We start from the raw sequence: 22,923 nt of genomic DNA on the forward strand, positions 1-22,923 counted from the left end.
ATACCACTATAACACACTAGGTACATCGTTAACGGCTGACCCGATTCGCTATACCGAGGTAGGAGCGTTGTAAATAGAACAACATCCACCTGTATTGTGCTTTGTTGTCAAAATATGGTGCTTTATAAGCTGCCTTTTTGTTTGTTGATGGTAACAGATCTGTATTGACAGCGCAATTACTAACAGCTATTACATGCGTCTTTATCGCTTGTAGGGATACAAAGAAAATTGTCTTGATTTGTGTTGTGTGTTGTGCATACTATGGAACTACGTTAAGAAATTAAAAACTGAATTTAACCCTATATTCATTGGTGTATTTTCAATAGAGGTAGGATCCTTATACCAAAATAATTGCATTTGGAATATACCGACCTGTATCGCGGAGCTGCGGACTACCTAGCGAGTTTACCGGGGCTCCGGCTCGAAAAGCAGGAGTAGGAACGTGGTGGTTTTTAGTCAGTAAGACTTTGACAATCCCTCTAGCCTCGCCCAAGGCCGAAGAAGTCATTGGATGATATTCCCACATTAAAGAAAAAAAAATCGCCGTCCTGGCAACCATTCAGTAGATTAGATTGATATTCCTTACCCTTAGCCACCGCACTTAGATGAACACACTAACCTGACGATAGTCTGACTAATATCACATGTCTCAAAAATCTAGGACGTCATCTAAATATAACGCTTACGATCAAAGGGTATTACGCGGATGCGGAAGACTATTGCATATAGATATTTTATCGAGTCGACAACGTAACGGGCCATTAGTGTTTTGGGGTTCAGTCTGTGCGATAAAAAGTTGGATTGCTTTTTGTTGATCAAAACTGTTACTTATAAACTTTGTTGAACCAGTGAGTGGTCGCAAGAGCGAGTGCTTAACGAAAGGTCACCCAGCCTCAGGTTGCATTTTTCGGTACCCTAATAAGTCTATAGACTAGTATTCGACTACTCACTAACTCATCTGGTGGAAAGTGATAAGGTGGCTAATTGAGCATGCCTCATTATCTATCCCAGAATAATACCCTATAATAGGAGGTAGATAGATAGCTATTTTGTATTTACTTTTTTATACTTACATTTGATGAGTCGATGTTTGGCTACAGAGCACGTGCATAAGCAATCCATTTACTCGATTTGTTAAATTAATTAGATTTAAATGTTTTAATAAGTATTGTAAAATTTTGTTAATTATTTCTTATTAGATGCTTTAACTTCTGAATCCTCATATCTTAAAAAAAATCTTCTATCTAACTAAAGCATGTGTAGTTATTCTAACCAGAACCATTTTACTTCGACGAGAATCACACTTACCCCTTTCCGATTTGGATCTTACATTTTTATTGTTAGTAACTACCTAAGTTAGTAAATATTATGATAGTGGGAGATAAAGCTATGAGAAATGATGGTTTTTAGGATTAATACCTAAATATGAAAATATTAAGAGGATTACTTAGGTATTTTAGTGACGAAAGAAAAGAAAAGGTCAAAACTAACAGTATTTAAAAAAGCCAAAAACCATGGATTAGTAGGTACTGAATATTAACAAAAACGAGTACTAAGCTACAAAAACTAATGATTTTTCATCGATATTTTTTTTTTATTACAATCTTTTCTCTTATTATGCGAAATCTTTTGTAGAAAGTTTTTCTGAATCAGAAGCACATTATTCCTGCGACACTTTTTTTTTACTCGATAAATATTTTTTACTTTATTTCAGTTTAATTTGGCAACATTTGGTCGCTGTCAAATCTAAGATCGTTTGACAATCAACGAGCTGTCAAAGGAGTTGTCAGTTTGCCACCATGGCGGCCGCAATGCTGTCAAACAAGAATTTGAGCAAATTAATTCGACATCACATTAAATTCGCCAAATCTTTACACAGTAAGACATTAATTATAGTAAACAAGCCACCGTTAAACGTAACATGTCAACAATGTGCAGCTGCAAGTCATTACAGGGTAATGTTTTGTGTGGAACAAACCCATATTTATTTCGTTACATTTCTTGTTGTTTTAAAGGGTTTTCTGTGAAGAAATGGTGTTCAATGTTAAACTTATTTATTGTAGCATTATTCTTCGTCAAGCCCAAGTCCTCCTGGTGGGCCGGACACGGCGAAAAATGTGTTGGCAGCAGTGTTGGCAAACAAACCTAAAACGGGAAAAATACCTGTTGGTAAGCATAAATAAACAATCTAAACATAATTCTATTAAGAACATACATAGGGAGTTCGAACAGAAAGAAATTGTTCGTATAGAAGTTTCGGGAAGTAAAGTTACATAATATTTTTGGTAATGACCTTGTATGGAGTGCTAATTTAATCATTAGACTACATTGTTACTGTACTTGAATGATAAGCACTAAAATTAAACTTGTGTTAGCTCATATACCAATACACAGTGCTACTACCCACTGATAACAACTCCAGAAGAATCCGACTAGAATTAATAGTAAAACAATATTAATATGAAGTGATGATTTATAAAAGGTGCTTATTATCTCACTTTTATGAATATCAACAGGAGATTAAAGAAGGTCCAAGTCCTATTTATGGAAATTTTCAAATTAAAAGATTAGATATTGTATCTCCTGTCTGTCTACTTCTGATAAAGAATATAAATTCTCGCAAAGATCAAAATTTTATTGGTTTCTATTCTGTATCCTTAGTATGAGTTTAATTTATGTTTAGAGTAATCGAAACGAGAGCTCATTCTACACTGAATGGCCAGCTCGTATACACCAACCAAACAGCGCTGCATGCGCTATCATTACTTACTTTAAACATAAAGTAAACTTGTACTAAGAGTACTGCTACTTGTTATAGTTTTTCCACTAGGATGCTAGGAGCATGTTCAAAATACTTATATTATCTTATATGATCTCTGAACAAACCAATAATAATTTAATGCACCAAAATTATCTGTATGGATCATAAATATTTTACTTTAGTGTAAAAAATATATTGCAATGTCATGTTAGATAATAACTCATGTATCTCATACCTCTATCTAAATGTGTGTGACTTTGCTTAAGATACTGATTACCTATAAAAATGTCTATTCATACTTATTTTATCTTTGCACTGTTAATTAGGAAGATTGCTCTAGAATATGTGTTACATTGTTATCACTGTTTTGTTTGTAAACATTCATTAATTATGACTAGTTTTGTATATGAATAGAATAGAGCATACTTCCGTTATGATTTCTAACTTCTGCGTAATGTTGCATTATCATTGTGAATGTTCATTCGTTAACAATTCACGTAATGCCTGTATATTCTGCTTTCAGATTAAAATGTGCATTGACTACTGTTCGCCATTATTTCGTACTTCGTAGTTTATAGAACTTGCACATAGTTATCAGCTTAGCAAACTGTTGCTACTGTTATTTTTGTGTATTTTTTGTCACTAATACTTGGTTGGAACGCAGCTCTTTGTTTTTCCCCTATGTCCTTTTTGTCCCGCATGTGTCCTGCCCGCTTGTCACCTGTCCTTTCACACATAACCCACATGTATCCTGAATCTTCCTCATTATATTCTCCCCTTCCTAGGTATCCAAAAAAGAGACTGCTTTCACCCAGGTGCCTCTGTTTTGTCTCGTGAAGATATAAACCTGGGGGATGCGAAGCCGGTCTCCGGAGTGGATATGATCCGCGGGATGCTGGAATATGTATGGCCTAAGGTAAGATGTGACATTTATTTTATACACAGCCAATTAAATGGAGCAGCTGGTTCAATACATACAAAGTAAATAAGCCTTGAATATTAATTGGTAACGCAAGATTCATTATCATAATCATTGTGTAGAAATGGAACTTATTACTTTTCATTAGAAATGTTCTTGGTTAAATCATACTCATGATGTACTGATAATTTATTATGAAGAACTTTCATAGCATGGTCAGTTTTAGTTGGTTTAGTTATCACTATCAGAGAGTGTAAAATAGAAATACTTACAACATTCAGTATCACACCTCCATCCAGCTAGATTCTTAACTATTCTTTATTACAATCATATATCTAATCAATCCCTCAATAAAATTACAGGACAACAATATGATCAGAAACCGCGTGATGGTCTCCCTGTCCCTGCTGTTTGGGGCCAAGGTGGTGAACGTGTCGGTCCCGTTCCTGTTCAAGTACGCCATCGACGAGGTGAACGCGGCGGCGGCCACCCCGGCCGGGGACGCGCTGCTCGGCGTCGCCACCGTGCCGCAGGCCGTCGGGACCACGGCCTTCGCGCTCCTGGTTGGATGTCAGTATCTTATGATTTCATTGACTTTAGTAGGAAAAAACCGTTGACCGCTGGGGCGGAAAGGTTCTCGAGTGGAGGTCGCGTGCAGCAGACGTCCACCCACAAGGTGGACACACCACGTGATTAAGGTCTTAAGGTGATGATTAAATTCACATTTGACAGAGACCAGGCAGCAGTGCTCTATAAACTGATCCTTTGAACTGCGATGTCTAGTCTCTAACTCATCAGTGAAGCGTGGCCATTAGTTATTCCATTAGTTTGTTTAATGTGAGAAAAAAAATACATAATTGTTATTTGTTTTTCCAGATGGTATAGCCCGTGCGACAGCTGCGGGTTTCAACGAGTTGAGGAACGCAGTGTTCGCGAAGGTGGCGCAGCACTCCATCCGGAGGCTGGCCTGCAACGTCTTCATACACCTGCATAACCTGGACCTTAGCTTCCATCTCGGCAGACAGACTGGAGCTCTGTCCAAAGTGAGTCCATCATTCTTAATTCTTAATACAAAGGGTTGAAATTGGGAATGTTCATTAAGCTTGCCAATTATTGCCATATAACAATTCCAGACTCCATCCTATTACTGAGAAATTTTCGAAAAGCCTTAAAAAGACCAGTAATACTTTGCCCGACACAGGAATCGAACCCGAGACTCCTTGTCCGGTAGTCGCACTTGCGACCATTCGACCAACGGTCTTGTTGGTCAATTCAATTATCAATTTAATTTACTTTTTTTTCAAATATTTTATTTATTTATCTACAGACAATAGACCGTGGTTCCCGCGCCATCAACTTCGTGCTGTCGGCGATGGTGTTCAACATAGTGCCCACTATCTTCGAGCTCATCCTCGTCTCCACCATACTCGGCATCAAGGGAGGACTGGCTTTTACTGGTGAGGCTTAATATTACTCTACTAATATTATACTGTAAGTACCTAAATATTGTATTTTTATTGGGTATAGCACCAGACTGAGAGACATCTGTAGGCAATTTGCGCCACCCATGGACATTGGACACCCACAACACTCGAGGAGTTTCTAATACTTGTCGGCTTTTTGGGTTGAAAAGGAAAGATAAATTAGGCCGTCAGTAACATCTCTCACATAGCGTTTTGTTTGTATCACGCCGGTTTTCTGTGAAGCCGTACTATCATTTCGTGGGTTAAGAACTAGAGTAGCGTAAGGGCAAAAACTCAAAAAATTTTTTTTTCACCATTCGCTTTTTCAATCCCCATATTTGTATGTGCCGAAAAATTGGAACGATATAGTGTGTAGATTGCTTAGTACAATAACAACGCTTGCCAAAAGGAAGTGTTTCTACTTACAATAATCTTGACATTATTTTGTCAATAAAATTATGAGCACAACGATCGTAACTCGACTTACGATCGGATAGGACACCGAATTATGATTGTGTAGCCTAAATTTGTTTCGTGCCAAATAAACGTAAGGAGCCGTTACTGCTTATGGGTCCTTGTTTTGTACGCGTCTGTAATTTTTCTCCGTGCCAAAAAAACGTAAGGGTGGGTTACGCTACTATTGCACTAAATAATTAAAGTAATGCAGTCCGTTATTATGACGTATGTCAACCAGTTTTAGAAAAATATATATTTTTTTTTTAATTTAACCGTTTTTTTACCATAAATTTACAGTATTCTGTAGCCAATAAATAAAGCTTTATTTTAAGTAAAAACCAGATATACAGATACTATAGATTTTGCCATAAAAGACCTACAAGTTGACGGTAGGTAAATTTGAGTTGTTTTTCGGCTCTCCTGAGAAGTTGTCATTTTGCCCTTACGCTACTCTAGTTCTTAACCCACGAATTACGGTCACCGGTCTATTCATGCCAAATCATGAATAAATATTTCCCATGTATAAATGCTTTTGCAGCTATAAATATATCCAGAGCTGCGGACTACCTAGCGGGTTTACCGGGGCTCCGGCTCGAAAAGCAGGAGAAGGAACGGGGTGGTTTTTAGTCAGTAAGAGTCTGACACTCCCTCTTACCTCGCCCAAGGCGGGAGAAGTCATTGGATGATTTTCCATCCTCAAAAAAAAAGCTATAAATATGTGTTAATAGAATACAATAGCATAGCAGCAATAAATAAGTGGAGGTAATTCACACCGTGGTGTACGATGCAGGCCTGGCGTGGGGCTGCGTGGGCGTGTACGCGGCGTTCACGCTGGCCATCACGCAGTGGCGGACCAAGTTCCGCGTCTACATGAACAAGGCCGAGAACGAGGCGGGGAACAAGGCCATCGACTCGCTCATCAACTATGAAACTGTTAAGGTAATACTTAATATACACGATGTTCTAAAAATTATGGAGGTAGTGTTATGTTTGAAGATAACAATACAAAAATGATTGATTGCAATTGTTATCATTGACGAAGCGACAGAGACAGTGATAGAGAGATAGCTCATCTCTTTTACTGTCTCTGACAACTGTCACTGTTTCATAACAAAAGAACAGGTAGTGGCCTTAGTCTGCTATTACAATTGTGTCAGAATGATCAGTGATCGACCATTCTGACACAATTTTAATAGCAGACAAAGGAACTGGTAGATATTTTTTTATAAAAAGTAAAATCGTGATCAATAATTTATATTTACTATTGTAATCTTCAAATACAACACTACCTCTTGTTTGAGAAACATGTTTATTATGCGTTTACATACGCTTGAGTTTATTATATTTTGAGATTCTTGAGGTTTTTGTGTTTAGCTTTTGAGTTTTGAGAGTTGTTCGTTTCTGGAGGTTTTGTTCTGCGTGTGGCTACAACCCGCAGCCGGCCGCAGCGCCGGCTCCTGTCATGGCGGGCGCGCAGCTGTGTGCGTGCGCTTGCGTTCCGATTCACGTAGAAAATTGTTGTTTCGACACCTTTTATTAAAGCCGTGGCAAAAAAAATTATAACCTTAATATCTCTGAGTAAAGTATCCTCTTATTAGATTGGCCAATCATCATCCAACTTGTAACATTTCGTTTCCAGTACTTCAACAACGAGAAGTACGAGCTGCAGAAGTACGACGTGAGCCTGAAGAAGTACGAGGACGCGTCCCTGAAGACCGCGTCCAGCCTCGCAGTCCTCAACTTCGGACAGCACGCCATCTTCAGCGCCGGACTCAGTATGATCATGATCATGGCCGCCAACCAGATTGCTGAAGGTAATCAATAATAACAAGTTATTTAATTCATATTGCTGATGGCGGGACGAACTCAACAGCTATAGCAAGGATTGACCGCAAAAAGGTTTAAACAGAGAGGAGTGGAAGGAATGTAGGGAGGCCTTTGCCCTGCAGTGGGACGATCATGGCTGAAATCTAATCTAATCTATTTAATTCTGTCTGAAATTTAGTCAGGTAGTGTATATGTATTTGCTCACCAGATGACTCAGTGTAGCGTGAGGTCCTAATACTGAAGGTGTCAAAAATATATTATCCAGGAGACTTAGTAATTCTCATATAATTTTTTGTCTCTATAATATCTCGAATGTTAAGTTTTTGCCTTGAGAGTAGTTCAGTTGTTAAAATGTGACCTCTAATTGAATGTGTTTTGGTCTGTTTTAGAGTAGTCAGATATTTTTTTTTTTTTTTTATTCGACAAAAACTAATGCTTGACTACATCCCACCTGATGGCTAAAAAATGCTAGTCTCAGAAATAAATATAATTTCATAATGTATTATGATGTTGTTCGCAGGTAACATGACGGTGGGCGACCTGGTGATGGTGAACGGTCTGCTGTTCCAGCTGTCCATCCCGCTGGGCTTCCTCGGCTCCGTCTACCGCGAGGTCCGCCAGGCACTCATCGACATGCAGACCATGTTCACACTCATGACTGTACAGTCTAGGATTAAGGTAAACTATTTTGTATACGGCGGCGATGCGAATTAAGAGAAATAAAGGCGCTATATAATACATTTTAACCTGAAATAAAATGATACTGATATACCTAAATAAATAATGAATAAGTGATAATTATTTAGCTTCTAGCCTGATACAGAAACATTAAACAACTAAGTGTTGAATAAAACAACTCCTAATATCGCGTCGCCGGCTTTTTGTGGGTTAGGAATTTGAGGGTTATCGGGGAATCGGGGATCAGGAAGATTGGAAAGGGGGTAATTGGACCTCCGATAACATCACTCACATAACAAATCACAACACAAGCGTTGTTTCACGCCGGTTTTCTGTGAGGCCGTGGTATCTCTCCGGGTATGAGCTGGCTTATTCGTACTGAAACATGGCTCTCCCACACTTAATTGAAATAAATGTCTCATAACGAGTATAATTTCATACTATGAATATTACTTTTCCAGGAAAAAGAGAAAGCGCCGGCTCTAAAATGCGACGCGAAGACAGCGACGATAGAGTTCCAAGACGTGAGCTTCAAGTACATCAACGGCAAGCCTATATTCAACAACCTCACGTTCTCCATACCCGCCGGGAAGAAGATCGGCATCGTCGGTGGATCTGGCAGCGGGTGAGACTGCTTGTATAGTAATAATAAACTTCCTGCTGAGTCAATTCTTTCCAATTTGTTGGAAAACGTTAGTTCAGTATGTGCAAAGTATAGATTTAAATCAGGACAGTGCAAAATAAAGTTTGTGCGGAATTTAAGATGACAGTATATTAAAGCATTGCACGATAAATTAAGCGTGTAACCATGAGCTCCTAGCGTGCTTGAAACTAGTCAAGTAACTTCGAGCTTGCAAGCAAACTGTGCAAAACTGACACTCCCTCTAGCCTCGCCCCAGGCAAGAGAAGAAGAAGTCGAGAGAAGTCATTGGATGATTTTCCCCTCTTAGAAAAAGCGTGGTTAAAACTAGTCAAGTTACCTCGTCGAACTGTTGCTAGTAAACTGTACAAAACAATTATTTTACTAAATTCAATAATCTTGTATATTGCAGTAAGTCAACGATGGTGCGCCTACTGTTCCGTTTCTTCGAGCCCCAGTCGGGCACCATCAAGGTGGCCGGACAGAACATTAAGGACCTCGACCTCACCAGCTTGAGGAGAGCTATCGCAGTTGTACCACAGGTAAATAGTTATTCACTGATTTAAATTCAACAATGTCAAAAATTATCAAAATATTTTTATTCGTTTCGGCAGTAAAACGTGTAGTTTGTGAGTGGGGCCGTCCATTATTGAGATTCTTATTCAGTGTTAACTGTTAAATAAATCTTTAGTTGAAGATTGTTCATACTTTGAAATCTGATTTTAGCTTTCTACAGTACCTAGTTTTAATGTGAATAAAGATATCAAAGACTGGCTTTGTCATCATTCCTCTTGCAATGTTTACTTCTATAAGCCATTCATTAGGAAATGTTATTATTTCCAGGACTGCGTACTATTCCACGACACGATATTCCACAACCTGCACTACGGCGACCTCAGCAAGTCGCACGAGGAAGTCTACAAGGCCAGCAAGATGGCGGAGCTGCACGAGTCCGTCATCACGTGGCCTAAGGTAACACTTCCTTGATCATCATCCCACGTTATCACAAGAAGTCAACTGTCTCACACAGGCCTCGCCCAATGGGTTCTAGATCGTCCGGTTGGAAGTGACCTGCATTCAGCGAATGTCTGCAACCTTAATCACAATAATCATAAGTGTTTCATAGTTTTAACTAACATATTTATTTTATGAATCTTTCCCGATTAGACCTGATGGTGGCTTTTTAGATGGTGGCTTTTTTTTGTGTAGCTAAACACTTCAACCAGTTCTTATTGCACTCAATCACATTCTGAAGAATGACTCAATTGCCAATATTTCCAGGGTTACGAGACACAAGTAGGAGAGCGTGGTCTGAAGTTATCTGGCGGAGAGAAACAGAGAGTGGCCATCGCACGCGCCATACTCAAGGACTCACCCATCATCATCTTCGACGAGGCCACCTCCAGTTTGGACTCTATTACAGAACACGTACGTTTATTTTGCTATGCTCATAAATACTCAAATTACACTACAAAATCGGCTTTTGATGCGATTTCCATATTTGACTACAGTGATTGTTAAAGAGTGTTTGTGCTTAATGCGTAAAAGTTTCGAGTAAAGTCAAAGTCAAAGCATTTATTTCAATTAATCCTAAATTAGGCACTTTTGAAACGTCAAATTGAATTGTCCATCAGTCTGTCCGTCAGTGAAGCTAGGCCTAGCGCCGCTGTCCAAAGTGTTGCTTCGAATGGAGAAGAACGAGTAAGAAACTCCAAACCAAGCAAACCTGTTGTTGCATAAAATTAATTTGTAATGATTTTTAAATTCCAGGCTATCCTACAAGCGTTGAAGGCAGCGACAGTGGGTCGGACGTCAATCTGCATAGCGCACAGACTGTCGACGGTCGCGGACGCGGACGAGATCCTGGTCCTGGAGAACGGGAACGTGACGGAGCGCGGCACGCACGCGCAGTTGGTGGGCAACCCGCGCAGCCTGTACGCGCGCCTGTGGGAGCGCCAGAAGGAGTCGCCGCGCCCCGCCGTCCCCGCCGCCGCACCCACGCCCCCCGCCGCCGCCGCCGCCGCCTCCACGCCCCACGGCCTACCCAAGTGAAACGCACCCTACTCCACTCCCTAGACAATTTCTATCGAAGACCTTTACTTCCGTGATTACTTACTTTGTAAGTGAGGATCACGCTGTTAGATAGTTCAATCACTGACTATAAAAACGTGTCTCGATTACCTGCTACTACGAACTGTGAAGTGCTGGCTTGTTTCCTTTCAAATAAATGCCAAAAATCTAAGTCTAAAAAGAATTGGGTCTGAAATAAAATTGATTTCGTTTAATGATGACGACTGGGATCAGTGCTATGTTTATACCAAATTTATTTTAAGCGCGCCGTCTAAAAGACAACTATGATTTTGTAAACGAATAGCTATATATGGGATATATTTGCATAACATGAAGAAATTCTATAATTTTTGCTTGTGAAAACTCAGTTTTTGTTCAGCAAATGTTTATTGTGTAGCCAGACTTTAACTGGATTTTGAATTTTAGTCTTGTAACCATCTTACTGTGGCTTACGACACACTGCGTCGATGTGTGATGTTCTTGTGATGTTATTTATTGTGTATGTCCAACGACCGTGTGTTCTAAGACCACTATATTCGTAAATTTCGAAGACGACCGTCGCAGATTCGTCCAAAAGTGGCCTTAAAATTGTCTGCCTATTATCACAAGGCAGAGTTAAAACTATGTCCATCAGCGAATTAAACACCTATTTCATGGTTTTAACTCATGTTATTTTTTATTTATATTTTTATTTTTGTCAAACAATATTTAATAGTAAGTAGCATTTATTTTTTCTTAAATAAGGAGTTAAAAGTACAATGCTTATAAATCTTTATTGATTTGACATGTTTAAACTTGTTTTATATTTATTTATTTTATTGTATGAGGCCATTTTTGTGACGTTATGTCTCAGTCCCGGACTTAGCAAACTGACACGAGACAAAAATAAACAAATGTTGAGAATTGTGAAGTGTTTATGTATATAAAAAGTTGATACGATGTACAGTAAGTGACTTGTTGATTAAGTATATTATTTTGGTTACATTTGTTGTGTTTTATTTTAAAATACTTATTAGTTAAGCTGTTAAGCCCATTTTGTACTGTGAAAAGCCGCTAAACTATGTTGGACCTTAAAAATCCATGATGTAAGTTTGGGATGTATTTCTGCCAAATGTTACAAGTAATGAACCATTCACCTACATATTTTAAGTTTTATCTTTTTGACATTCCGCAACTTTATTCAAAAGTTCTTCGCCAGTACCCGTAAAAACAATTTAAAACGTTCACAATCCACAAAACAATGTACAAGTTACAAAAAAGTTACATAATTTATGAATACTGAAGCACTGCAGACTTCAACCACCAATTTTATTGGTAGTCAAGTCGTCAAGCGGATAAAAATAGAACCATAACTAAGTTCGATCTATTTCCACCTCATTTGACACACATACGAGTCATCGACACACATCTATCTATAATAGATAATAGAAATCCAAATGTCGCAACCTGCCAGTATCATTACGAATTTCGAACATATCGATTGACATGTTATCGGTTGCCATAGTAACCAGAGTAACAACATTTGGCTGTCGATTGAATTTATTTTTAGCAATAAATAATTTGCTCGTTTTTCGAGCGTTTGTTTTGTAAAAACATGGTGTTTTGTGTGTGAAAGCGAATGATGTCAGTGCTGAGTCTGATTCCGGAGGATAAACGTAAAGATCAAAGGTAAGTTAGTAAGGAACTCTTTCCTTCTTATTGAAGTTGTAAGGGAATTGTTTTGTTCAGTTATTTCTAGTGTTATTGAGGCGGGGGTTAGTTATTTATTATGTTAGTGATGTTTATTAAAAGTGCAGTTTATTAGGGTAATTCATTGTTATTCTTTATGAGAAAATGTCAAATATTCTGGAACAAGCTGCGTTTTCTGGAATTTACAGAATACAATTTCTGAATGGATTCTTGCGTGGGTTAGGGATTACTAGGTATGATTGAAATAGATAAATGAAAATAGTCACGAAGTATAGTTGGTAGGTATTATTATAAGTCATACATACTTATTAGAAAGCATAGAACCAATGCCATTGTAAAAATACCATGAAACGATCAGTAGGTTCCTTATCGAATATCTTTGAAGAAATTTTACTATATCTACTAAATAGATAGATTACCCACTGACCAAACATCAAGCATTTTTTAAACAGCATTCAATACCAGTTCGGAAATGGAAAATATGTACGAAAAGAGTTTGAACATAAAAGTTTTCGCTCGTCATTGGTAATTGTTATCAATACCTTATAGTAGGTACCCACCCACGATATTTTATACAGTTCCATACAAGCTACCTTCCAATGCTATCTTGCTTAGCGACTATCCTTACACTCAAAGCTTTTGCGTGCTAATGCATCCTATTTGCTCATAACCTTAAGTAGATAGGTTAAGGTTACCTACTTAGATGTCTATAACAGCGTGTTAGAGCTCAATAACCTATGTACATACCTGTCTAAATATATTTTTAAAAGCGATACCTATGTAGGTGTATTCTTTTCTCTCCTGTCTTTTCTTTCTAGGATTTTGAGATACCTAATGTTGCCTGACACTGATGACTGCACGGTTGGCGTAGAGGCTGGGCAACCGGCAGCCTTGCAAAGTGTAGCGGGTTCGATTCCCGCACGAAACAACACTTTGTGTGATCCACAGACTGTCGTTTCGGGTCTGGGTGTCACGTGTATGTAAACTTGTACGTTTGTAAACACACCCACGACACAGGGAAAAAATCCTAGTGTGGGGCAAGGTAAAAAAAAACAAACAAGCTTAGTTACATTATTTGTAAACGCATCCACGACACAGGAGAAAATCCTAATGTGGGGCAACGTTTTTTTTAAAAAAAATTATAGGCAATCTTTGGATCTATCGGATATGTGCATATCTGCCTACTCCTTCGATAATTAACAAAAATAATTTTGACATTCCTATTCCAGAAAAGAATCCCTGGAGAGCGTATACAGCAGTAACTCCCGTTTGAACTTGTTGCACAAGCGCAAGCGAATGAACCCTCTGACGATGGACGCGTCCAACACGTCGCTCGGCAAGTCGGGAGACAGATACGTGACGCAGCGCGTGCTGTCCGCCAAGACACACAGGGTCAAACAGCTGCAGAATCAGCTCTCTGATGCGCATTATCACTTACAGGTATTGTGTTTACCAACATCATCATCATATGATTGCCCAAGGATGCCATAAAGCACAGGCCTTCTTTTTTGAGGAGGATAATCATCCAATGTCGTCTCCCGCCTTGGGTGAGGCTAAAGGGAGTGTCAGACTTTTACTGACTAAAAATCATCCCGTTCCTACTGCTGCTCTTCAAGCCGGAGCCCGGTAAACCCGCTAGGTAGTCCGCAGCTCCGGATCAGGCATCAGCTCTATTGGGCCCTATCTGTGGTAAACCACAGGCCTGCTAGTTCTTTTTGTTTTATGAATTGAATTAATAAACATAATGGTTTCTTTATTTTCTAGGAACTAAGCAACGAAAATAGAGTACTACGAGCTATTCAGAAGAAACAAGAAATTGCATTGCAAAGGTAAGCTAAACAGACAGTTTCATAAAACTAGTCAATTGATATCTTGGTTCTTTCGTTTAAAGATTATATCATAGTGTTTAGTAGATAACGTTTTACCTTTTTCATTCATTGGTAGCGTAAACTTTTAATGCATTTGTTTCATTATAGCTTCTTAGGGTACCTAAAATAATCTCACTCGGCCTCACAGAAAACCGACGCGAAACAACGCTTGCGTTGTGTTTCGTTGTGTGAGTGAGGTTACCGGAGGCCCAATTCCCCTCTTCCCAATCTTCCCAATCCCAGATTCCCGAACAACAACCCTTAAATACCTAACCCCCAAAAGGCCGGCAACGCACTTGTAACGCCTCTGGTGTTTCAAGTGTCCATGGGCGGCGGCGATTGCTTACCATAAGGTGAGGTTACCGGCGTATTTCATAAAATAATCTTTTACCCCAAACAGATACGAGAACTCGAACGCGGAACTGCCGCAAGTCCTGAACTCTCACAACGAGGAGATGCGGATACAGCAGTCGAAGTACAAGCAGCTGAAGCAGCAGTACAAGGAGGCGACCATGAAGCTGAAGGAGAGAGACATGCAGCTGCAACAACTCAAGGATGAGCACCAACACCTGCTGGAGCTCAGTAAAGACAGGTGAGGGTAAAGGTAGATTTTGGAGATTAGACCTAATTTCATATTGGTATAAGGTTTATAGCCATGTGTAGCCATTTAGGGTGCTTTTCCATAAGAGATGTGCTATGCTACGTTGCTGTGGATGCGTTTGGCTTCCACCAATCATATTCATTGGTACACATAGCTTAGCACTGATGGAAACGGACTCAGTTAAGCTATGCTTTTCATATAGAAAGATGTGTGCTATGAATGCGTGCTATGGATGTGTGCTATGGATGCGTGCTATGGATGTGTGCTATGAATGACTTCCCTAGTATCGATACATCGCATACTCGAGCTGCGCATCTTCCTCGCACACCTACATAGCTTAGTATCAGTGGAAACGGTCACTTAGTTTCACAGCTTGGCTATTACATCTTCGTAGCATAGCTGCATAGCACCTCTGTGGTGGAAAACACCCTTAGACTGGCATGTTATATAGATGATTCTCCATCTCGTTAAGGGACTTCATTTTATTAATTAATCATTATCGTACTTATTTTGTGTATTGGAGAACAAAAGTTGATTAGTCGAGTGTTTCGATTACGGGCCAAATATCAGATAAGATATTTTTATGCTAATTTTCCTCCACCTTTTTGCGGAATTGTTGGCAGATTTCCACTTGTATACCCTCCTTTAGTCATACCGACGTAGGTACTCGAAATAACTGATTACCGTTACCCGATTACATTTACAAATAAAGAAATAAATTAAATACTTACGAGACCAATTAGTTAACTGAATGTTACCATATAGACGATAATTGGTCGCTGACTAACGTATTATTCACCCAGGAACCTCCTCGAACGTGAGAAACTCCAGGCACAAGTGACAGACTTGACTTCTAAAGTGCACCAACAAAACGAGACGATCACAATGCTGCAGCGGCGCATAGCTCTCGAAGCGAAGAACTTCAGGCACCAACTGCAGAACGAGATCAACAAGCATAAGGACACGAGACACGATCTGGACCTCGCCATCAATAATGCTGATAAACTTACTACTATTATTGAGGTAAGGTATACATTTTGTCAACTAGTTTATGGACTTAAAACGAGATATCATTAGAACTTTAGAACAAAGTAAGTAGAAATGTTATTAGAACTTAAAACGGGACATTTACGGATTGTCGATTAGGATGAACTGATAATGGCGCTTGCAACAGTGCCGAAATATCGGAAACTCACAAGAACTAATAAACATGGTAAATATCCCGTTTTAAGTCCTAATGATATTACTAGTTACCATGTCAGTTTAAAAATTTATATTGAAATAAGATTTTCGTTGTTTGGACTTGGGTCCTAAACTGCGAATTTTCAATTGGGTACTTAACAGTGTTTCTCAAGCCATTTGCCAAAAATATGAGTTAAAGCAATTCTTTTCCTCGATTTTGTGATTTGCTGCTCAGACATCGGATACTCAACTAGATAGTTCGTTAAATGTCTTAAAAATGTGTGTAGTTCATTCACCATTTAAGTGCAAGACATAACAAAAATAAACACAGGAACAAAGAAAAATCATGGCCAATCGGCTATTTAGTACAAAGGGAAATGTCAACCAATAGATACATATTTAATTCATTTGTTCCTTAACACAGTGAATAGGTTTCTCGACATGTTTTGTTCTCGCCACAACGTCCCGCGGAATCATCGCCTGTCTTATAATGTAATTATTCATTTCACTGTAACTAATTAAAATGTTCATAATCATTGTTCTTGGTTCGCGTTTCGCTTGCTCATTGTTTGTTGAGAATTTCTTGTTTTTGAACATCGTTCTTTTTTGTTGTTGTTATTTTTCCTTAAAGTAGTCATCAGGGTAGGAATCTTGTTTGAACTTATTGATTAACTTATTTTAACCGTAACTGGAACGTAGTATCATTCTTAGTTCGAAAAGACTACCTATACGATATGTGCCTACTGATATTATAGTTTTGAAATTCTCTTTAATAATGTAACACGAATTGTAAACGTTTAGGATTGAGATTGGGCAACGAGTGACCTGTGAGTTTAACTTAAATAGGTACCTACTACATAATAAAGGGGTTTGTCTGGTAAATAACAATTCTGGAATCAAATTTAATATGCTATCATTTGAATACTCAAAGGGTTTAGTTAGGCTACGCTGACCGCTACCATCACGCGGGTCGTACGCTTTGCTGCTACAGATAGTGCTCAGTATAAAATGAATCTTTTCTTGCCAGATGAAAGAGAAGATGCTGAGCACAGCAGCGAGTAGATCGATCAAGTCTCCGGTGAAGACTGCGTCAGGAACCAGCATATCTCTGCCTAAGCAGTCGGTCAAGACCAGGTCGGAGACTGACACCAGTGCCACTAGGGGCAGAGACGAAAGAAGGGAGGACAGACAGATTGTAAGTAGTTGGTTAATTTGGAATTAATTATATTTTTGTCGGTAGAATTTTTATATTGGCTTAGTTTTTATGCAACTTAATTATGACGTTGAATGTCAAAGTCAAAATTTTATCTCCAGTAATCAATTCTACAGGTTCGACGCTCTCATTGGCCGGCTGGGATTTAACAAAGTAACAACCAATCAGAGCGCCAAACGCACTGTCGTTTCAATCTCATTAAAAGTAAAACAAACTCGTAATAAGCTCTGTGCTGTGTATAACTGGCAGACGTAAAACGCAATAGCCTGATTTTTTTCTAATATTAAAAGAACATGGTTTATGGATTTGAATAAAGTAGGATAACGATTCTTTGTGAATATCTAAAGTGCGATTCAAGTATTGTTAGATTTTTATTCTGAAATGAATAAAATTTAATGTAAGTAAGTGGCATTACTAATAAATTTTAAAGAAATGGAATGGACAAACTATACTTCTTGGGAGATCGTGTTATATTTTATTAATCCTATTTTCATTAAGGTTAAAGTTTAGGCCTAAAAATAAAGTAAAAGTTTTCACAGTTCCATGCATAGAATTATACTAGCGTGGATATTTGAGCTGCAAATAGTATAATCCTTGTTAGTTTAGACCCAGATTCTAGTGTTTGTATTGAGATTACGTTGACAAAATCTGTCTCGTCCAATTTACGAATGCGTACATAAATGTTTGCGCGTATTATTTCCCCGGAGAATCCTTTTGTTCTGAGCACACCATTGTTCAATTCTATATGAAACGTGTATCTATTGTCTTTTCTGCCTACTTAGATATTTATTCATGTATTCAAGAGAACCAATGTGACATTCAAGAAGTTGATGTTAGACCATTTATAATGAAGAGATATGATGAAGAGTTACCCTTACAGTGTAAATTGTAATATCGTTTGTATTTCAGGTGGACCAAAACATAATGGCGAAATTATGTGAGAATTCTCGCAGTATCAGCAGTGCTCTGTCTCATGATGAAGAATCGTCGTCTTCCACTGAACCTCGCTCTCGATACGCAAGGAGTAGGACCAGTTCCACCATTTCAAGATCTACTCCTAACCCCGGAACTAGAAAGAGCTCCAAAGAGTCTGATGAAATTATGGAGTTGGCTAAAACAGTGCAGGATGGAATGGCAGACCTCACCATATTTGACGACGAACTAGATTTCAAATCTTCCCCCGACGAACTGCATATGAAAATGGAAGCAATGAAGACAGAACTTATGAAAAAAATAAAGAGTAGTAGTGACGAAGCTCCCTCTAGAAAGACGAGTGCATTAAGAAGAAAATCTACAGAAGAATCTATAGAAGAACAAGTGGAGTTAGAAGACACAGAGCGACCCAAGTCGAGAGGTAGGAGGAACTCTAATGTATCTTTCTTTGAACAGGCAGCCGTTGAGGACTCCATCACAACTGTAGCCGTACATCATGGAGAAATGGAAGTGAAAACTAAACGTGAAAATAGTTCCTTAGAACGAAGACTAGCCGGCAAGCCTTTAGAAAAGTATTGCAAAGATATCATTCAAGACATAGAGAAGAGCAGCAAAGTCATTGACAAACATATGAAATGTTTCAACCAATCCAGATTTGAAAGTGATAAATTAGTACAACAGCTAGAGGCCGTCGATAAAATAAATGAGTTTGTTAACGCGAACGTAGAAATTCCCGAGTCGGCTTTAAATGAATTGAATAATAACTTCAAAATGTTGACGGACCAAGTATTTACTGATGTCGTTCCCATGGGAAGGAAACGATCGATTTCTGGTAGACGGAACTCCAAGACGAATCTACTGGGCGACGTCAATATGACCAACCAGGAGATGTTGGACGACCTACTGGGGAAGAAATGATATACGGCCTTAGAAACAAAACTATTACATTCGGACTGACATTGAGCGCGGCAAATCTCGCTCGTTTGTACTTAGAAAAAACGACTTGACTTGCCGAGAGATTCGCTTCAAACTAATTGGGTAGTTCAGTCAACGCCCGGCGTTCATTAGGCTAAACCAACATTTTTCACTTAATTAACTTGAGTTTTATTCTGAACAGAACCGCCGCTTTTCATAGTAAATTGGAGGTCTCTTGTGATTGTAATTAGAAAACAACTTTGTTGAGAGATTAGACGACGGATTTGTGAGTAAATTTCGCAGAAGTTCTGTAAACTACGAACCCAATAATGTTACATAAACGTCTCTAATTAAATTAACCGGTCACGTAACAGATTTAGCTGCAAATGATGGAGGTAATTGGCTGTGGCAAACTTCAGCTACGCATTACTTTAATCCGACATTTTTGACTAGGTAATCGCTTTTGTTTTAGTACTTATCAAATTAGTTCATAACTTCGGAATTGGTATTTTTGAAAAATTACAGTTAATTTTGCAATTTCTTACGAATGTTACGCTTGCGTAGGAAAATTATTTCCTAGAGAATTTTCAGATAATACAATGCTACATAAAGAGTTTAATCGAAACAAAAGCTTTAGTTACAAATGGAAGGAGATTTCCATTTAAATATTTGAGTCTAGAGACTAGATAGCGCTAGTAATCTCTTTAAATAATAAATAAAATTACTAATCTAACTTAGAAGTACAATGCCTAATTTAGGTAAACCATTTCCCTGGCTAATTCCACTGAAAGTTTTAAAACATTAAATGTCACTTGGAAAACCAAATTAAGGAGTTTGTAGATATTAGAAAACTTGAGAGTACCTAGGCCTAGGTACTTGTAAACATAATCATTAATATTTTCTAGAATTAGACATTAAATCTAGGAATTATTGATATTTTGAAAAGGTAAGGTAGGTATGATTTAAGTATTTATTTTGTCTTATACAATTAGCAATGTGTTCAGAAGTAATTCGGGAATATATGTACGTTGCATTAAAAACTATTTAATTTGTTTTGAACGATTGTAATAAATTATTTTGATTGCTTTTAAAGGAATGTTGGTTATAAATAAAAAGATAAATCATGGTGTAGGTGTAATAAATAGTTTGATTGCAGAAGCGAATACTTATAAGTATTCATCGAGGCAAATTGTGTGTAGATTGTGGGCTTTGCAGAGATCACATTTAATAGGAGTAATGGCTAATTCTAATAACCTATTTGCTAGTAAAGTTTGGGTACTAGACAAGGAATTTTGATTAACCGACTTCAAAAAAGGAGTCCCTAAGTGTGTTTTTCCGCGATTATCTCGCTATTAGCAGAACCGATTTTGCTACGTATTTCAGAAAAAAATTCGTTTCACTTAGGCCAAAAGTCTTTTCATTTTGTATCATGTATTAATATATCTAATTAAAATTGTTTAATTATACCAACAGATAGGTTATTGAATTGACTGTCAGCAGTTATGATACCTATGTATTAAAGAATTCTTTGCCGAGAAACGATAAATATAATTATTATGTACGTACGTACGTATGTATGTATTACAAAGATCTCTTCATCAAGAAAAGATGATGTTTTTATAATAACTATCGTAAATTAACTAAAAATCACGGTTTACTCACTTAAATTAATGGAGAAAAGCTCGTGTTGTGGTGTGACTCGAAACTAGTAGATCTTTTCTCCATTAATTTACGTGTGTACACCGTGATTTTTAGTTAGTGGATGATGTAATGTATTTATAGAGTATATGAGTTATGTGTGATTGTTTCGTGTGAGTTTTTGTATATCGATGTATATCCGAGCTCTTTATATTAATTGTTATTCAATATACCTAACATGTGATTGAATGATGAATAAATATTTTATTTTTGAATATTGTTGAGTTTCTTTTCCTATTTTGATTGTGTTTGGAGAGTTAAATTACTTGATTTTGGTTGATAAGATTTGGTTACTGACCTTTTTTATGGAATTAGCCGGTAAACGAGCAGACGATGAAAATGATAAGCAATCACCGCCGCCCACGGACATCTGAAACACCACAGGCGTTACAAGTGCGTTGTCAGCCTTTTAGGAGTTAGCAATTGAAGGGTTGTTGGGGAATCGGGGATTGGGAAAGGGAGTAATTGGGCATCCGGTAACTTCACTCACACAACGAAACACAACGCAAGTTGTTTCACGTCGGTTTTCTGTGAGGCCGTGGTATCACTCCCATTGTTATACATGCATGTATAATGGTGCTCCCCACAGCAGTTATATAACGTTATACAACATAACAGCATGTAACATACTCTACAACCACTGTTATAAATTGTTTAAACACAAATGTTATTGTTACACATTGTTGTATAACGTTATAATTATAACCGCTGTGTGGGAGCACCATAAAGGTGCTTCCCACACAGCAGTTATATAACGTTAGAGACTGACTTAACATTTGTGTTTAAACAAATTATAACAGTAGTTGTAGAGTATATTACACTCTATTATCAATGTTACACAATGTTGTATAACGTTATATAATGCTGTGTGGGAGCACCTTAACATGTCCCATTGAGACTCATTGTGTCAAGCACCCATTTTAAAATAGTGATAAGAGTACGAACAATATTTTTGAAAGTAATATTTTTAGCAATAGCAGCCGAAACGAAATCAGTTTTAGAAATCTCGCTCCCTGAGTGCCTTCCATTGATCTTATCAATTTTATATTTTTACTTGTTTGAACTTGGATTTTGGACAGAAAGGATAATTCAATAAAATATTGGCACTTTTCGAGTAGAATTGTACCGTCGGAAATCGATGTTGGGCCTTATACAAACCTACTCGCTATTATTTATCTACTTCCTAAGGGCTTACTGGGGCTCCATCTCAAAGCAGGAGTAGGGTTCATATTCCAGGGAGGGTAGATATCCCACCCACTCGCACGAAGCGCTTCGCTTCAAGCTTCCTTATGCGAACTGCTAGGGAGTGGAACTCCTTGCCGGAGTCTGTGTTTCCTGATGGGTGTAACCTGGGTGTTTTCAAAGCCTGAGTGAATAGGTTGCTTATGGGCAGACGTGCTCCATCCTACGCCGCATCATTACTTACCATCAGGCGAGATAGCGGCCAAACGTCGACCCATCAAATGTAAAAAAAAGGGTGGTTTAGTCAGTAAGACTCTGACACCCTCTCGTCTCGCCCATGGTGGGAGAATGGACATTATACAATGCGATTTCTAAAACTATGCCAAGTCATCACCAGTTTATTTCGGAACGATTTTATTATAATTTCAATCCCAAACTAAATTACCAAAACTACTTTCAACAAGGATTTAGTTCAAATTCCATTGATATAAACTGAAAGGTCTGAAGCACTTGAAGTATCAATTGTCCGCATGAAAGCGTAATGGAAAAAGGTTTCAGATTTCAATACATACTTTGAATGTTTGCGTACATTCGTAAAAAATGACTAATGTGTTAGTTTTGTTTGATATATTTGATTTAGGTACACGAGTGGTATGCAATTTGCATAATCGAGTGCTAATGTATTTGTTAAGTAACTTTGCTTTAAAGAAACTTGATATGGAACAAACGTTATAGAAATCTATTAAATTAAATAAATTGTAGGCGTTAATGGTGTTTACTAAATAATATTGTATAAGTTGAAAAAAGATATGAATGTCGCGTTTAACG

General features: G+C 38.0%; 2 protein-coding genes across 4 annotated transcripts; both read left to right on the forward strand.

Moving 5' to 3' along the window:
* The first annotated feature begins 1,766 nt into the window (after positions 1-1,766).
* On the forward strand, positions 1,767-11,798 carry LOC118282276 (iron-sulfur clusters transporter ABCB7, mitochondrial). Of its 3 annotated transcripts, none has more exons than XM_035603268.2 (14): positions 1,767-1,955; positions 2,064-2,169; positions 3,547-3,677; positions 4,043-4,250; positions 4,557-4,723; positions 5,008-5,137; positions 6,390-6,538; positions 7,239-7,413; positions 7,947-8,104; positions 8,566-8,729; positions 9,157-9,286; positions 9,588-9,716; positions 10,026-10,172; positions 10,515-11,798. In XM_035603268.2, the coding sequence occupies exons 1-14, from the start codon at positions 1,800-1,802 to the stop codon at positions 10,794-10,796; spliced, it is 2,232 nt and encodes a 743-aa protein (XP_035459161.2). In that variant the 5' UTR covers positions 1,767-1,799; the 3' UTR covers positions 10,797-11,798. The 3 variants fall into 3 exon arrangements, with proteins under 3 accessions (XP_035459161.2, XP_050557659.1, XP_035459162.2); XM_050701702.1 differs by having other exon boundaries at positions 3,577-3,677; XM_035603269.2 differs by having other exon boundaries at positions 3,601-3,677.
* A 490-nt stretch (positions 11,799-12,288) lies between these two features.
* On the forward strand, positions 12,289-20,570 carry LOC118262001 (lebercilin-like protein). Its single transcript, XM_035573084.2, has 7 exons — positions 12,289-12,482; positions 13,733-13,943; positions 14,268-14,332; positions 14,772-14,963; positions 15,776-15,995; positions 17,182-17,349; positions 18,277-20,570. Exons 1-7 carry the CDS (start codon positions 12,433-12,435, stop codon positions 19,216-19,218), a joined length of 1,848 nt encoding a protein of 615 aa, XP_035428977.1. The 5' UTR covers positions 12,289-12,432; the 3' UTR covers positions 19,219-20,570.
* The last annotated feature ends 2,353 nt before the right edge of the window (positions 20,571-22,923 follow it).

This window comes from Spodoptera frugiperda, chromosome 20, assembly GCF_023101765.2.
Source record: "Spodoptera frugiperda isolate SF20-4 chromosome 20, AGI-APGP_CSIRO_Sfru_2.0, whole genome shotgun sequence".
NCBI classification, from domain to species: Eukaryota; Metazoa; Arthropoda; class Insecta; order Lepidoptera; family Noctuidae; genus Spodoptera; species Spodoptera frugiperda.

Coding starts and splice junctions, on each gene's coding strand:
- LOC118282276 (XM_035603268.2), top strand. CDS start 1,800: ATGGCGGCCGCAATGCTGTCAAACAAGAATTTGAGCAAATTAATTCGA. Junction 8,105..8,565: donor CTGTACAGTCTAGGATTAAG/GTAAACTATTTT, acceptor TTACTTTTCCAG/GAAAAAGAGAAAGCGCCGGC. Junction 9,287..9,587: donor CTATCGCAGTTGTACCACAG/GTAAATAGTTAT, acceptor TATTATTTCCAG/GACTGCGTACTATTCCACGA.
- LOC118262001 (XM_035573084.2), top strand. CDS start 12,433: ATGATGTCAGTGCTGAGTCTGATTCCGGAGGATAAACGTAAAGATCAA. Junction 12,483..13,732: donor GATAAACGTAAAGATCAAAG/GTAAGTTAGTAA, acceptor TTCCTATTCCAG/AAAAGAATCCCTGGAGAGCG. Junction 13,944..14,267: donor ATGCGCATTATCACTTACAG/GTATTGTGTTTA, acceptor TTTATTTTCTAG/GAACTAAGCAACGAAAATAG.